This window comes from Brassica oleracea, chromosome C2, assembly GCF_000695525.1.
Source record: "Brassica oleracea var. oleracea cultivar TO1000 chromosome C2, BOL, whole genome shotgun sequence".
NCBI classification, from domain to species: Eukaryota; Viridiplantae; Streptophyta; class Magnoliopsida; order Brassicales; family Brassicaceae; genus Brassica; species Brassica oleracea.
In genome coordinates this window covers 14,792,990-14,811,092 of record NC_027749.1, presented here as the reverse complement: position 1 = coordinate 14,811,092, position 18,103 = coordinate 14,792,990, and the positions used below count along the sequence as shown (strand labels likewise).

The window sequence follows — 18,103 nt, the reverse complement described above, 5'->3', positions numbered from 1 at the left end:
ATATATCATCTTATAAGCATTAAAAACGTTTTTTTCTGAAAAGAATCTACCCCAAGACTGGTCTCCTAAGATGGCATGACTTGCAGAGATGATGATGTTTCCTCAATTGATCTCTAAGTTCCAAATCGATCAACATCGGATTCAATCGTGTGGAAATTTTTTGTGTTATTATGATTGTGAAGAATGAAATTGCATTTACGGATACAATCTAACCTATTTATAATTGCAAATTCACCGACTGGAAGAAAAGAGGATGCAATGAATGTGAAAACATGGAAGAAGTGGGGGAAATGGAGTTAATTGGGAAGTTAATGAGAGTGATTGAATGCATATGAGATCCGTAACGTTCCAGGTTTTCTAAGGCAAGTAAGTAGTTACGCGAATTTACACCGACGGCGGTTTCCACCATAGATTGCCCGGATTTCTAACTCCCGGATCCTCCATAGTCAGTTGGTTAAGCGGAGCCCTAGACGGCGTTTCTTTGAGAAGCGTAGGAGATAGTTGTCTGAACCGCTACACTTACTTAACCAATGCTCTATAGCCCAAATATATGACTTTGTATTAGAAGCCCACGACCTATCCTCTTAAGTCCAAATCAATTCTTAATATGAAAACCCAACAATAACATCATTAAAAGAGTAAAATAAAGTCTCGACACGTGTCATCACCTAAAGAGATTAATTAGTGGTGTGACATCACAGGAGAGAGGCAAACATTTCTTTATATATATAGATAGATTATCAGATATATATATATATATATGAAATAAAACTGGAATTCTTTTATCAGATGTAAATACAACCTTCTAATTAACTCGTTTTATATAGTTTTTTATAAAATTAAAATATACTAAAATAATTTCTTTCCCTCAAAGGGGCATCGATTACAGTGTAGTTGCTGGTGAATCGGAGAAACAGCTACCTAGTTACAAGAAATCTACCTTCTAACTAATTAATTAGTTTATGATACATTTATTAATATCGAATAATTCATAAATAACACCACCTTTCTACATAATTATAAGGAATTCGGTGATGGTAATCTCTTCTACTAGAATCATCACTTCATTATAATAACAACACCTTTCTACATATAGCAAAAATAGCGTTTATGTTTTTTTTTTGTCAACAAATTGCCTTTATGTACGTGTAAAGAAATGAGGTAAAAAGCAACAATACTTTTCTACCTTATTGACAAAGTATCCAACTCAAAAGTTTTTGAACTTTTTCACTTGGCAGCATATATAACAAAATTTTCAAGTGATGAGCCACCTTGCTTGCTAGGTTTGTTTTCTTATGACCAAGTGATTGAAAATGTTCTCCCTAAATTCTAGTACGATTCTATTCATGCCGATTTTATCATGAGTGATATCAGCTTGTTTGCTTCCCTGTTTTTAATTATTATTTTTAACATTTTTGTGTAAAAACCTTAAATATTTAAGCGCCTCACAGAAATCAGAATTACAATACTAAACTAAACAAATAAAGAAAAATTGTAGAGTCGAAATGATAAATCTATTTCCTTAAATATTTAAGCGTCTCATAGTGTGATGGTTCTATAACCCTCCGACTCAAATGGAGGATCTTTTTGTTTTGTGATTCGTATGAATGTGTGTCTGATATGAGAAAGAGACCAAGACTTTATAGCCTCATACCCCCTCCCTGCTCATACCCAAAGGATCATAAAGCGGAGAAAACCAAATTAATGGCCATGAGAATTATTTCTCAAGTAATTGTCATAATTTATTTATGTTACAAAAATCAATTCACATTAATTTTTGTTATTAATGAAAATATAAAAGAGATGTTATATTTGTTAATTTTTCACAATAATTTACAAATAAATTTTATTTAAAAAAATTAATCTTTTGTATGAACGCAAGCCCATTCGTTAAATCTCGAAACCCAAAACTCGAACTCCGTCTAAATCTCATGTTTGACTTTATTTTCCGAAGTAGGACATTTCAAAAATGTTACATTATAGGCTTTATAAGCGATTGGATGTTCATTTCTCATTAAACTTACTGATGGTTACACTACATCATAATGTCCAACATCCGGTTATTTTCGACGAACGTCTTCTCCCGGAATCTTACCGAAAATGGTTTTAAAATATTTCGTCAAAAAAAAGTTCCAACATTTTTTTAGGAGAAATCCCCTTTAAACATTTCTCTCTTCGAAAAGGACCCAAGCTGCTTTTAAAAGATGATTTATGCATAAATTATCACGATTGTTGATGGCCGGACATATCTTCTTCAAAAATAGGTGATCCACTGTACGTATATAAGCTTCAGAAACGTCAATCTATCATGTTATGTTCCATTCACCGGAAACCGTTAGCTTATTACACTACAACTAAGCCATCACAAACTTTTTGACAAAATGTAAAATTGTATTCATCTAGAACATAATTTTCACTATAATTGTGTTGTTTCGAGTTTTTGAGAGTGATTAATTGATACTGAAACTCATTAGATATAATTGATGATCCTCAACGTGTAGCGAACAACATTTTTGAGGCCTTACAACCCAAAAACATGGTATACGACTAGAGTCATGCACTTCCCACATAAACTTTCACAATGAAGGGACATGACTAGTGAAAATCCGGTGTTTGATATCACACTCTGCTCCTATTTTCCCCCACTCTCTAAACCGAAGAGGACCTCATAGTACTTTATTCAATATATCTTCAAATTCACCGTATAGTTCTCTTTGCACTGCACCTCAGCACTTTTCTAGATCCTGAATCATCTTTAGTTTATTCAATATATCTTCAAATTCACTGTACTAGAAAATAAGTCATGGATCACCTTTTAGTAGTAATTATATAAGCACTATCACTATGAGAAAACATGAGATTCCCAACGGATAAATCTGTTAACAATATCGACTACCGAAGAGTTTTTGACAAAAACATTTCATCAGATCTACCTCGTCGAAAATTGGTTGGAACAGATCACTGAATTCCAGACAAACAACTTTTTCGATGTATTTCAAATGAAACCGTTTTTCGGAAAAAAAAATATTGGGAGTTCACCAGGACTAATTCTCTACGGGGTCCCGATGTGTAATGATGTAATGTGATTTCCACCTAAGTCATCAAATGAGAATTCTAAGTGAATTTTTGCTAAAATGCAAAAGACATACAATTAGTTAACAATCGACAATAATTTTTCTCTATATACATTATTTACCATCTAAACAACACTTATGCCATAATTTACATATGTGTTATGTATATAACCTATACACACTATGAGGTTCACTAGTACCACATAATCCGGTCTTTCACCATTAATATTTCAAATCTTGTATTACAGCATAAATCCATTGATATATATGATTCCCAGCTTTCCAATATTTATATTCTTACAAAAAAAAATTTATATTCTTATTATTCCAATAAGTAGAGCATGAACATTTCAATTTATAGATTTTTCTAGTTTTTTGGTTGTCGTTGAGCCTATGCAAGAATGTGCTAATAACATATGAATATTTTGTGTACATAAATTTGTGTCCCAATCTCTATGAGGTTTATCCAATCCATGAACGAAAAAACTCATAGAAAATATATATTTTTTTGCTTTGTTGTGAATGAAAGAAAATGATAATTATAGAAGAAGAGACATGAAAACTTTTATTTTGAAAGAGACATGAAAAATATTTTGCACCTTCAATATCACATCCGCTATTATAGCGCTATAGCGATCATACGTCAATCGTCATCTTTTTTGGTTGTACTGTATTTTTTCTAATAATAATTTTAGATGTACAAGCAGGATAAAAAGCTTGGAAAATTACCATAACACGATTTAGTTATTTGGTTATAGAAAGTAAATGAACTTCTTGAGTAAAATCCTTTTGATAATTAACATACTTATAATCCTAGCCTTAAAAAAACTTACTTATAATCTTAGCTTTAAACAAACATACTTAAAGTTCAAAAAAAAACATATTCCCTCCATTCCATTAAAATAGACTTTTAGAAAAAAATTTGTTTTACAAAAATGTATTTTTGTGTTTTCTATAAAAAAATTATAAACTTCGAAAAAATTAATTGATTTTATTGAATTACTATTGGTTAAAAATTATTGAAAATTGAAAAATTACAGAAAACGATACATTTATTATTATTGTAGTTTAATGTGTTTTCTTAATATATGTGAAAATATTAAAAAGTATATCTTTGTGAAACTGATAGAGCATTTGTAATCTTTATTTTTGGGTGAAAAAATGAAAGTGAGCTGGTTTGACAATTCCTTTTACTTTAGGGTTTCTTCAAAAGTACTCTGAGAATGAGGGATTTTGGTCAACAATGGGAATTGTGTCGATACTTCGCATTACTTATTTTTATTATGAATAGATCGATCCATTTTTTTTTTTTTTGAACAACGAATAGATCGATCAATTAAAGTGTGGAAAAGATACTATAATCATCATTTATGTATCTTAAATGCAGTTGACTAGTTGACAAAATAATGTAATTGACTAGATACAGTTGCATTGTAAAACGCAATAAAAACGCGTCTTTAGCCAAACAACGTACCCTTCTTTTTGAAGCAATCAGAAAGAAAGAAAAAGATTTCTTTTGCTGTACTCCGAGTACGATACTCTTTTTTTTTTTTTGATAATACTCATTTCGGAAAAGCTTTAGCCATTTGATTTGAATGTCCTTATTAGGTCGCTATATATATACAGTAAAACCTCTATAAATTAATAATGTTAGGACTACACCAAAACTATAATTTTTTATTAATTTATAGAGATATTAATTTATCGATATACTAATTAAACCAAAAACTTAATTTAAGACTATAAAATTATATTATTTTATAGAGATTTTTAGTGTATATTAATTTATACATTGTTAATTTAAAGAGGTTATACTGTAGTATTAAAATAGAAGTATAAAGTTGGACCCAACTTTTTTCCAACTTATTTCTATGTGGATTATCTTAAAAAAAAACTATACATTATAAAATTTTCGCCTAACTATTATTTTTTTTAACTAACCACCCTTAAATATAGGTTAACTATGGTAAGATTTAAATATGGTTATTAATAATTAATTATACTCTTTCCGTTTCAGTTTATTTGTCGTTGTAGAATAAAATTTTCGTTTTAAAATAAGTGCCGTTTTATAATTTCACTGCAAAACTTATTGACTATATATTCTAATCTATTTTTCTTGGTTAAAATATGATTAGGTGTATTGGTAATGATGTTTTATTTAGAAAATATACAAAATATATATTTTATTAATCTGTGTGTTCAAATCTAAAACGGAGGGAGTAATTACTATTGACTTCCTTGAATTATGTTTTCAAAATCTAACCTAATTATGGTTAGATCCTAGCCAGATTATCGCATGTTAAATTGCCATTTTGATTTATGAAAACGATTACGTGAAGATTATTTTTTTAAATGACATATTCTTATGGCTAAAAACATATCATCAAAAAGAGCAACATCATCTCCTCGAACCTTAATCTAAAACGCGAGATCTTTTGATTTGGAAAATTATTTTTATGTGTGATAGTGGTGGAGATTCAAGAAAACGACTGATAGTTTAGAGTATGAATGGTGACCAGGGAACGGTGAGGAATAATGCATTCCCTAATGTTCCTAAAAAAAATCACCATTTATAAGGAATAATAATTCCCTCTCATTCCCTTTCATTCCCTTTTTTGTAGAGAATTTAAGAACAAAATTATTCCTTGTTAAATTTGATAAGGAACAACCATTCCTTTTCATTCCTGATATTTTGTTCCCGTACATTCTTTTTTTATTCGTTCCTCTTAATTCCCGAATGGTCACCAGTCAGACCTATCAGAGATGTTATTTAAAAAAATTAAAAATACTAATGTAGTTAATGCAATTACAATCTTATTTTTAAACCTACATTTATACTATTAAAATAGAAGTCACAACTTAATTCAAATGTGATTTTTTTATTTTCGATCACACTTAGAAAGTAATTTAAATTACTATTTTCTTATAAATATTTGAATTAATCAAATTATTCTAAAACAACAAATTAAATAGATGTTCCAATATTTTCTCCGAAATTGTATCTGAATAAAATATATTCATATCTTTTTATTTAAAATATAAATATATTTAATTATTTTTTTCAACAAAATAAACATCATAAATATTTAATTTATTTTTTATTTATATCATATATATACATTTCATTTTTTACTCAAATATTTTTAAATATTTAGTTAATTTCGTGTGTATTTAAAAAATAAATGTATGTTTCATTTTAACAAAAATAAACTAACACTGTCATATAAATAAATTTTGGCTTTCTCTAATATCATTTTCTTCATTTTCCAAATAGTAAAAAAATTCATTAAGTCTAAAATTACAGATTTAATAGTTTATTCAATTTTTTTAATATTTAAACGTATACAAAAAAATTTAATCTAATTTTTTAGATATATTATAAGATTTCTCTTGATCTTTTACTAAATCAACCATCGTTAGGTTACATGTTAATCGTGATTTTTCAGAATTTACTTGGTTTTATTAGATTTTTAACTAATGAATTTTTCATTAAATTCAAACCAAATTTTGTATGGATAATTGGATCTACCAGTTTAACCGCGGATCCCGGTCGGGTATGAAAACACTTAATATCTATTTTTAACATAAATATGTAGACTAAAATTAAAAAAAATAGTACTTAATGCCAACTAACATCTTACCCAAAAAAATAGTGCACAGATAAATCGGAAACACATAGCCAACTATAACTTATTTTTCAAAATTAATATTGATTTAATTTAGTACAGCAAAAATAAGTTGTTAGAGCATCCTTATTTAGGATATTTATTCAAAATATAATTAAATTTCATATTTTGCTGTGAAATTTTCATTATTTTAATATATCCATGATTAAATATTTGTACTATGGTTATTTATATTTATGTTGAGAACCCCAAATTTAAACATTTTAGTGCTTTAGAGCATCTTTATCAGTAAATTTTCAAAGAGAATAAAATAAATAAAAATGAGTGAAAGATAAACAAAATTTGTTTTGGTTTTTTTTAGAAACTCTTAAACCAAGTTGTAAGATTTTCCTCTACTCGTTTCTATGTGATTAGTTTTCTTATATATATTTATATTTTAATTAAAATTGTAAATTAGACTAGTATTATTATTGGTTGAATAGTAGTATGAGACTGTGTTGATACTGATGTTGTTAGCTCCGATGCAAAACCAGATGATAAACTTTTCTTTGATTCTTAGCTGCAAATGGTAAATCTAAAAATAAGAAAAAATGGAAAAAATTGTTTTTACGCCAAAAAATAGTAACTATGTCCTATTAGACTCATCTTATATACTTTATGTTCCATTAAGCTAATTATTTTCAAAATTGCAATACTGCCCTTAATTTCAATTATAAATTCGAAATTACAATTAACAAAAAAATGTTAATATTAAAATATAATAAATCATTAAAGTAATTAAAATAAAAGAAAACATTAAAAAGGGGAGAAAATCAAAGTCTGAAGTTCATAAACCCTAACTCACTCAATTTCTGTCACTCAAAGTCCCAAAATCCTCTATTATGATTTTATGTAACTTTTCGAGAGAGGACTTCATTTCCAAAGCAAGTACGTAACTTTTCTCTTTTCTTTTCATCAACATTAAAACTCCAACCTGAAACTTCAACCAGTTAGTAAACACCACATGAAACATAGCTATAAATCATGGTAGAAACAATGTGAAATTTTGTGAACAACCAATGGAATATAGAAGATGCCATGAAAAGAAAGCTTACCACGGTTTTTTTTTATTTTATTTTCTGAAAAATCGATTTTTCATATATGAAAAATGAATATTTCAAAATATTTTCTTCTCATATTTTTCGGAACTGATTATTCTTATCTGTAGAATACAGTAAATCTGTAGAACTCGGTTTCTATAGGTTTTTAGACTTATAGTAATGTGTAGATTCCGATTTCCACATGTTTTAGATTTACAGTAAATATGTAGAACTCGGTTTCTACAGGTTTATAGATTTATAGTAGTGTGTAGATTTCAATTTTTGCAGGTTTTAGATTTATAGTAATCTGTAGATTCTGATTTCTACATGGTTTAGAGCGATAGGTTAAGCAGAATATGTATTCTAAATATTTTTCATCAAAAAAAAAAATATTTTTAGAGTACTATTATTTACGTAAATCCAGTATTTTAAACTTAGTAGATTCAATGAAAAAAGGGATTTCATTTTCTAATTCGTAGAATGCCAATTCTACTTCATCTAGAACATAATCTGAAATTATGATTTAAATATTTTTAGAACTGAAAAAAATACCACTAAGTTCATATAGGTATTTCATCAGTAGTTACTATTTTCCCATTTTTTTGTTTGTAAAACTATTTATTTAATTTATTTTCAAAAATACTAAAAGGTATTAGAGTCAAAAATAGTACAAAATAGAAATTAGTCTAATGGGACATAGTTATCACTTTTTGGCCTAAAAAACAAATTTCCCAAAAAAAATTGATGGTTATAAAAATACCACTTTAATAGATGAAAATACGGAAATTAAAATTTAGCCAAATAGAAGAAAATATATCTAATTTTGATTTTCTAAATTTAATATTAAATCCTGTCAGCTATATTTTTTAATAACAAATTGTGGACGGTCAAAATAAATTTAGAAAATAAGCATTTTTGAAAATTTTCTTAAGTAAATTTATCTCTTTCCTTAATAAAACTAGGGGCATAGCCTCCGCGCAAGCGCGAGCCCGGATACGTTGTTTGATGAGTTGTGTAGTGTTGTGTATGGGTTGTCGTCGTTTTTTTTTTAACTTTTGATTTTCCGTGTTGTTTATTATGGTGATGAATGGAACATCGGATATTACACAGTTTGATTAAGGTGATATACGAATGACCGGCGAATTCATATTTGTTGATATTTTATTATCTTATCTTCGTAATGATTTGATGTACATTAACATTATTAGCGATTTCATGTTCAAAAGCTGAAATTTAAGGGATTGGTTAGTGTTTACTTAGGTAGTTGTTAGTATATAAATCAAATAGCGTAAAAAAATGTATAATATTCGGATTTAAAAATCTAACAATTTATACGAACAATAAATTAATTTTTTTATTTTATCCAAAATTAACTTCAAAAGAATAGAATTGTAGTATACTGTTTTTTTTATTAAATTAATAACTCTAGAAATTTATAAAATTATATAATTACAAAATTATTTATTTTTATAGTTTTTACTGAACTTTGTTGAAAATGATTTGTGATAGACAAAAAAAAGTCAGACTGAAATGAAGCCATGGATTATAATATGATGTGGACAATGAGTGAAGACGTTATTAGTCACATATTCTAAACAGAAGATTGCATATTTTTAAGTATATATACTGAAATAGCTTTTCATGATCAAAAATCAAAGTAGAAAGCCCATGAATTCGCCATGTCTAAGATAAAAAAAACAATTTGTTTCAAAGCTAAGAATATGGTAATGAATTAATGAGTTGGTGCGAGGTTCATGATGTTCATACCTTCTCATCTTAAAGTAAGAGGATGATAACCATGATGTTACGTGAATCTCAGAAACGGAGATGACGACCACTAATCTCCTTTGAAATTTGGCAAGGGCGAATATCGTCAAATCGCATCGGTCAGAAATAGCATCACCGCATATGTAATCATTTTAGAACAGAGAGATAATAACATCAACGTGGAGATGGACAGAATGAGACAATCAGATGTTGGTATCTCTTTTGGGGGCTCATTTTTTATAGTGGTTCATCTCCGTAACGACCACCACGTCCCCTTCCACGACCACCACGACCTCCTCCTCGGTAGTAGTTCTCACCCTCACCTGGTTTCAAAAACTCGTTGATGTTCATAGCCTGTAAACCACAGAACACATCCATAAGCAAACTTATTGACTTTTACAAACTCCTTCATTCAGACAACAATGTAAACCTTCTTAGCCTTCTCTTCTTTGTCATCTTTGCGTTTGATTTGTCCTTATCCGAACCCTGGGAGATAGATCAAATGCAAGGTTCAAAACCGGTTAAGAGTGTTTCTAGTCGACAAGACAGGGAGATAATATGTCTTACCAACTTGATGAAGATTTCATCGAGACTTCTTCTTGTTTGAGAGTTTTTGTATTGATTCAAACACTTTAGTATCAACTTTCATTTCAGAGGTGTTTAGAGACTGAAGGGCTTTTCTCTTCTCCTCAAGTATTTTTCTCATACTCATCCAGAGTCATTTCCTACCAAACCACAAGCCAATAAGCATTGAAGGATAATAAAGAAAAAAGCTGAGACAAGAGTAAGTTCAGTTCCATGTCCTAATCTAGCAACCTAACATCTCTCTTAACTCATCTGCTTACCTTATCTTCAGACTCTTTCTGCTCCTCCACTTCAGCAGTGTTCTCCTTGTTAGCATCAGCAGCAACCTCATCACCAGCAGGCTTCTCAGTCTCAACACCAGCAACTTCTTCAGTCTCCCTAAAATAGACACCAGAGCTTCTTTTTTAATCCAATTTCACAATCACTACTATGAGATAAAACATCAGAAAATGCTTACACAACAACAACTTCTTCTCCTGGTGTTCCCCAATTTCCACAACCAGCTTCTTCGCTTTTGATGTCACCCCTTCACCAAAACTTAAAGCTTAACCTTAAAAGATTAATGCAACAACAACAACAAAAATTGAATGAGGTTAGGACAGACTCTCTGTCAGTTCCACTATGACGCTCGAATGTCCTTCGAGGACGTTCACCGTCACCAGCTTCACCACGTCGACCACCACCACGACGAGCACCGCCATATACACTACGTTTCTCATAGAGAGGCTTTGAAACGCCTGCTTCCTCAGAGGGCTTACTGTTACCATCACCGCCTCTAAAATCACGGTTGTAACCACCACGACCACGGCTAAATCCACCGTCTCCACCACCACGTCCACCGCCACGTGGAGCATCACTCCTAGCCTCTCTCACTAATCAACATCATTAAAAAAACAATCAGACACCACGAATGGAATCAAATAGACACGAAAGTTTAATAACTTGCTAATCGTGTTAAGCGAATCTCACCAGGTTGAGCAAGCTGCCTCGACGGAGCAGATGACTTAGCAGAGACGGCGGAAACAGGTGCAGGTTTCTTAGGCATATCTGCAGCGATGGAAACGGCGATCTGGCTCGGATCCTCAACGCCGTCATCCAACAGATCAAAAGGGTTCAAAGTTGCCATATCTTCAAATCAATCGAATTGATTACAACCCTTGTTTTTTTTTCCTAACCAAAATTATCACACAGACAGAACACAACTGATTACATCAGTTGGTGAGAGAAATCTATAATTGCAGCGAAGGTGTAACGTTTCATATTTGGAGGTTTTTTGCGAGGAGACGTACATGAACCTTATCAACACCTAAATTTACTACTGAAATAAATCGGTTGAGATTCAATAAACAATTAGATTTAGTTTTGTGTATCGGCTTCAGGATAGATCTCCATCACGGGCTCGCCGAGGAAGACCCCGCCGGTTCGCCTAAGCTATAAAAAATCAAAAATTAGATTCGAAACAAAAAAAACTCAGATTTGGACAAGAAATAACGTACAGATTCAATAGCGGCATCGATCTTAGCCTTAGATCGCTTGGTAGAGCGTAGAGACGATGAAGACATAGTTCAGGAGATGAAGAAGAAGAACAGAAACGCTTGGAAGCGAAGAGCTACGTCTCGTCTCAACTATATCTCAGGAAATCTAAAATATCGGAGAAACTTTATGTAAATGTGGGACCCACAAACATAAAGGAGTTGCTGACGTGTCACAAAGATTCAGGACCCTCAGAGGAAGCCGAGGGGCAAGAGCTTCCGACCTTCATAAATATATATTATGTGTGGCCATCAATGTACAAAGGTATCAGTTAGCTTAGTGGTTTAAATGTTGGTGTTTATATCTCAATAACCCGGGTTCGAGCTATGGGTTTGACACTTTTTTACACCTTTTAAAAGTGAGATCGACAAAACGATGACGTGGTGCGCTGAGAAGTGAGCAAAAACTGATCTATTATAATATAGATTCCTTAATTACGAAACCTATGTCTTGCAAATTATGTTAAAATATGGGATAAAATAACATATTTCCTTTGTATCTTGCAAAATTTTATTTTTTACATATTATTAAAATTATATATTATGATACATAAGAAGTATTTGTCAGTGGATATTTTGTACTCTTTGGCACTTTCTTTTATTCATGAAATGTTTTTAAATTTTATATTTTGTAACAGATATTTTAAATTGTATATTCAAATTTTACTACCTATTGGTAAAAATTGTAGATTTCAAAAAATGCTTACTGGAAACAATTAATAGTCTTAAGTTATTTTAGTTTAAGGTCATAGGAAATTGTTTTTTGAAAAATACTTATGAATATATTTTTGAACATGATTTTTTCTTTAAAATATGTAAGAGTTTTAGTAAATTTTATTTTATTAATAGAGGGAAGATCTAATTATGATATTTATTTTATCAAAAATTAATACTGTTGTTTGGTCTTTCTCAACAAATAGATGTCTGAAGGACTTTTGAAATGTTTTAGCAAATGGCAGTCTTTTTGCTACAAATCTAAAAATATAAATGATACAATTTTATTGGGAAGCAATAAAACTAAAACAAAATAAAAATAATTGATAAAATAGTTATTTATTTTTTATTAATATTTGTGAAAATTATAATCTACCACTTCCAAATACTAACCAAATAGTCAAATAAATAACTAAAAAGACTAAGTCAGTGACAGTTTAGATGCTCAGTCTCGGCCGCACTAGTTAGTTAATGTTTTTTTTGGTCAACGAGTTAATGTTACAATTAGTAGTTAATAGCTGGAAATCGAAAATATACTGAGGCACGATCATGAATATATGAATGAAGGCTTGGATGCAGCCTATAAAAAGGTACTCTGTGTAATTCTCCCGGAGATAAGATGTTTCATCACTGTTCGTGAATTCGGTTAAGCCCTTTCCTACATACGTCAAATCCTTATCTCTCATCGCTAACATCCCACATCAAATTTTTTTTCTTGCAAATATTATTTTATATGCAAAATTTCATGTCAATTTTTTTTTTGTGCAATCATGTCAAATTTCTTGTTTGAATATTATATAAATCATATATGGTCTATATAAAAAAATCAGATTGTTTGGCTTTATCATGTTTAGACAATACGTGATAACGGTTTTCCCAGTAATGTCATGTTTTCTCGTACCAAAAACAGTAACGAAGAAGAAACTAAGAGCATTTCCAACCTATAACATTATTATAGCGTCAAAACCACATTATTTTAGTGTAATTTCAGCACTAAAAAAAAATTTTCTCCAACCATAACACCAAACTTCACACTAAAAGATATTTTTAAATATTATATGTATTTACAGTTTTATTTTTCATTTATTTTACTGTCTATTTTATTAATAAATTAAGTGAATAGAATTTTAGTGGGGTGAATAGTATTTTAGTGTGGTGAATAGTATCACACCAAATTTGGTGTGAAATTATAGTGTTGCACTAAAATAGTGTGATTTTTAGTGTTGGGCTAGAGAAAGTTTTACTGTCAAAATCTCACTAAAATAGTGTTTTAGAGTTAGGTTGGAGATGACCTAACAAGTGCAGCTGCACAATTTTGGCGGAGTCGAGAGGACAATAATAGAGGTATGAACTGAAAATCATAGGATAAACTATGTAGCCCCAAAGATAAAGGAGGCTTGGGTTTTAACGTCCTCACAGATTTTAATACAACCATGCTTGGAAAGCAATTTTGGAGATTGATAGACAAACAGAAGACACTTTTCTCTCGTGTGTTTAAAGGACGGTATTTCAGGAATGCATCACCCCTGGAACCAATTAGATCGTACTCGTCATCCTAAGGTTGGTGCAGTATTGTCTCTGCTAGATCTCTTGTGAGCAAAAGACTAATCAAAAGGGTGGGATCAGAATCTTCTATCTCCGTATGGAATGATCCCTGGCTCCCATCCACTCGCCCAAGACTAGCAAATAAAAACCAGCAGAATCTTTACCTGGACCTTACAGTGGATTCTCTCATCAATATAACATCGAAGACCTCGAATTTATAGGTCATATGGACTCTGGTGGATCCTCAAGATGTGGATTTTTACCCAAAATAAACTTAGTTGAGGGGTTTTAACGTTAAAAATTCTTTTAATAATATAGATCCAACAGAAGATACGTAGGATCCTATTAGAATCAACATATTTGGAAGTACTATACTATATAAGATAAACTAAGAGAACAAACAAAAACCGTTGCTGCCTTACTTTGCTCTCTAATTCCTTCTCTTTAAAAATCTTCTCCACAAGAAAATCGCATCCTGGAATTGCGTCCCTTCCTCCGGGCCGGCTTTTGCCGGTGCCGGAGTCACCTTCTCTACAACCTTCATATTTTTTTCTTTGCCTTTATCCTCATCTTTTTTACCCTATTTGATATGCAAGTTGTTTCTGAATCATTTGTTTCTGACGTTTACCGACAGTTTGGCGGAGCCGTGAGTCTAGGTTGCGGTGGATGCGGAAGAGGTCGGCTTTTAGGGTTGAAGTACAACGCCAGATCTAATTTTCTCGTTTTGTTGATCTCCGGTGATCTCTTAACGGCGACGGCGCATGGCTCAGTGAGGGTCCTTCTCCGGTCCGAATCTACCCTCAACGATGATCCAAACAGAGGAGTGGTGAGTCGGGAGTGGAAAATGTTCTTGACCTCCGGTTTTTGGGGTAAGGTGCATCATAGAGATCTCATCTTGCTGGAATTGTCAACCGGTGGGATGAACTTTGTAGTAGGTACATGGTGGTTCTCTACTTCCCAGCATTGGAGGTGGCTCTTCAGCTTCTGTGGTGGTAGGAGCCGACAACATTTGAAGCTTTAATTGTTGTTCCGGCTACGTTTCGCTTGCTACAGAGCCTGGTTTTGCTCAGTGTGGACCTGCTTCCGTCTTTCCGCCTATGAAGTGAGGCGTTTGAGAGCACGCTAACGATAGTCATGTTAAGACTTGCACCATTTTGGTGAAGATGCTTTGGTCCGTGAGCTGAACTAGTGACCATTAGTGACTAATGCTGGAGTTTAAATGTATAATTTTGATTTGGTCTAGTTAATTGTGTTTTAATGTTTTCATTCAGAGTTGTCAAATTTGTGGTTTAAGAGGCAACTCTTTTCGGGTCATGGGGAAAGTTTGTTATCATCGGATAGAACTACAACAAAGTAAAGATTGGTTAGGTAGAATCTATATATGTGTTCTAAGGTAATACTAGATCACTTTGTTTGTAAGTATGGTTGAAACCCTTGTGATTATAAATCATGTACTACCTTGTTGATAAATGATAAGTTAAAGTTGACAAAAAAAAATGCGAAAAACAAAAACGAAAACCGTTGCCATATAATTAAAAGAAATACAAACGTGACACTATCATCATATATCTTAGTGAAAGTAATAATAATAATAATAACTGAAACAAATGTCATCAAGAGAGACGGACTGGACCGTTCGATTAAAAATATTAATTTTGTTTTCCTTCCACATTAATATATTATCTGAAACCATAATTCATCAGTAATGATCAAGCCAGGATCAACGACGATGAACCGCCCAAAACCCTAAAATCTCAAGACGGATCAACAGTACGGCGGCCATCATCTCCAGCGGCTGCTCTCGGCTGCTGAAACTGACTGATCTGTCCAATCGCAAGAATCCCTCCGTCGTAGTTGTTACCGGTTGGAACATCTAACCCACCAAACATCTGTTCTCTAGGAAAAAACTGGTGGTGATGATAATGATGGTCTCTCACTGTGGCCGTCGTCGATCCATCTGCGTTGGCGCCTGCGAGTAAGTTGATTCCAAGGCTCTGATGCGTGGCGGCGAGTATACCGAGGCTTTGGTACTTGGAAAGCTCAGATTTGGCGCAGCTGAGATCGATCTGAAGCTGGCGAAGCTGATGTTGGAGCAGAGAGATGACTCCGACGCAGCCGTAGACTGGATCACGGAGACGCATGTCGGCTTCATAAGCTAAAGAGTTCACTGCGTCTTCACGTTGCGAAGGGTGAAGCTCGTTGAGGAGCTTCGTGACGTTGCTTGCTCCAAAGACTTTGTGAACGTTTGCGAATTTTTGTGGTTGGTCAGGTGGGAAATATGGAGCGAATACACACTCCGGTTGGCATTTTCGACGGAGAAATTTGCAGGCTGCGCATGGTGAGTTTGTTGATGAAGATGCCATTTTTCTTCCTACACAAAGCCGCCATTAAAATTGAAAAAGCTAGCTAGGGTTTCTGATTTTTTTTTTCTTATTGGAGGAAGAACTTATGTATCAGTTGTGAAAAGATAAGATTTGAAGATTTATGAATTTTTTTTTGTTTTTGTAATGAAACTAATATGAAATATGTGACAGAGAAATATATTTGGAGATGTTGAAATCTCTAGAATAAGAAAGCTTACCTGCGAATAAATTGAACTCCTCTTTTAATAAGGATTCTGTTTCTCTGGAGGGAAAGTAAATGGAGATCTTCTCTGCTTTCGCTTAGCTGCTATTTGGAAAAAAACTGTAAAATGAGAGGAAACTTTGTAATTAATAGCATTAAAGATATTAATAGCAATTTTTTATGTACAAATACACATATATGTATATATATTTTTTATATGCACTTGAACCTTCTTGTCAAACTGTTTAAAACAAATAGGGGAACAGATGAGAAACATTAAGGTGCTTTATAAAGTCAAAGAAAAAGGTTTGCATCAAATATACTACATACTTGGAAGAAATAAAAAATCATGTCCTAAAGACCTAAGCTATGCGTATATATAGAGTGACTTATAGCTATATGATTGCTAGTCAAATTTTGGAAACTAGACCTCTAAAAGTTTCAAGTCTAGAGATAACCTGAGAAAGTTATGATGTCTATAAATGAACAACCAAAGAGAGAAAGAAATTTTAATTATGTACCTTATAGATGAAATGCTTAAGGATGAACGGAGGAAATATAAGGAATAAAATAGATGAGATCAATGGTGTTCTTTGTGTTGCTTAGATAGGTAGGTGTGAGAGAAAGGGCGAAGAGAGAAGAGAAGGAAGAAGATGTAATTAATAACTAAAAAGCAAGAGATTGGATCTCGTGAAGCTAGAAGAGACTTTTGGGTTTTGAGGCTCTCGATGGACAAAGCTCATCTTGTGCTTAAATTTTACTATATTTTTACTCAATTAAATATAATATTATTCTGTAATAAAAATACGCTCATAAATCATTACTACTATTACTAATTAATGATGTTTATTTTAAAAACATTTATATACTAGTAATAATAAATAACTATAAACATACCTTAATAGTAATAGGATTTGGTAGTACTAGAGGGAATTGATTTCCATGTGAAGAAGTTGAGAGTTTCTAAAAGAAAAAAGAGAAGAGAGGAAGAGGGGATTTGGTGTTCAAAAGAAAAGAGGAAGAGGGGATCTTGGATGAACCCGTGGACCCATTATACTAATAGTATTAACTTTCAATTTCACACATATTAAAATAGAAGTAAAAAGAAAATAAGGAAATAAATGTGAAAAGGAGAGATGGGAAATGAGATGGGGTCTGAGTCTGACTCTCCTGATTGATCTTGGGATGAAGAACTTTGCTCTTTTTATTCTTATTCTTTTTGTCTAGGGATTTACATACAGTAGCGAAGCATTTTGTTATTACTATTATTATACTCTAAAACGATAATACGATTATATTATATGATACGGTTGACAAAAATCACATATACAGAAAAGAGTAAATGAATGATAGCGTAGAGAAGTTGGTACTAAAATTTACCACCCTTAAGTTTCTTCGGTCAAACCCATTTTTCTATGTTTGTCAACATAAAAATCAGTAGGAATCTACTGTCATCTTCTTTCATATTTTCTCTCTCTTTCTCTCTATCTAATTTTTAATATTAAATTAGGCTCATGCAAGTGTTTTATTATTTGGACTCGCTAGTTTTGCGCAAACTTAAAAGAAAAATAAGAAAAGAAAATAAGTGAAAGAAAAGAGGAACGCATAGAAAGATG

At 31.9% G+C, this 18,103-nt stretch overlaps 1 protein-coding gene and 1 pseudogene across 5 annotated transcripts; both read right to left on the bottom strand.

Moving 5' to 3' along the window:
• Window positions 1–9,783: 9,783 nt before the first annotated feature.
• Window positions 9,784–11,257, bottom strand: LOC106323531 (annotated as a pseudogene).
• Window positions 11,258–15,530: 4,273 nt separating this feature from the next.
• On the bottom strand, window positions 15,531–17,996 carry LOC106323014 (LOB domain-containing protein 6). Of its 5 annotated transcripts, none has more exons than XM_013761177.1 (3): window positions 17,868–17,996; window positions 16,504–16,607; window positions 15,531–16,293 (listed from the first exon to the last, which is right to left on the bottom strand). In XM_013761177.1, the coding sequence occupies exon 3, from the start codon at window positions 16,283–16,285 to the stop codon at window positions 15,677–15,679; it is 609 nt and encodes a 202-aa protein (XP_013616631.1). In that variant the 5' UTR covers window positions 16,286–16,293; window positions 16,504–16,607; window positions 17,868–17,996; the 3' UTR covers window positions 15,531–15,676. The 5 variants fall into 5 exon arrangements, with proteins under 5 accessions (XP_013616631.1, XP_013616633.1, XP_013616630.1 ...); XM_013761179.1 differs by lacking the exon at window positions 17,868–17,996 and adding an exon at window positions 17,385–17,551 and having other exon boundaries at window positions 16,504–16,589; XM_013761176.1 differs by lacking the exon at window positions 17,868–17,996 and adding an exon at window positions 17,385–17,550.
• Window positions 17,997–18,103: the final 107 nt, after the last annotated feature.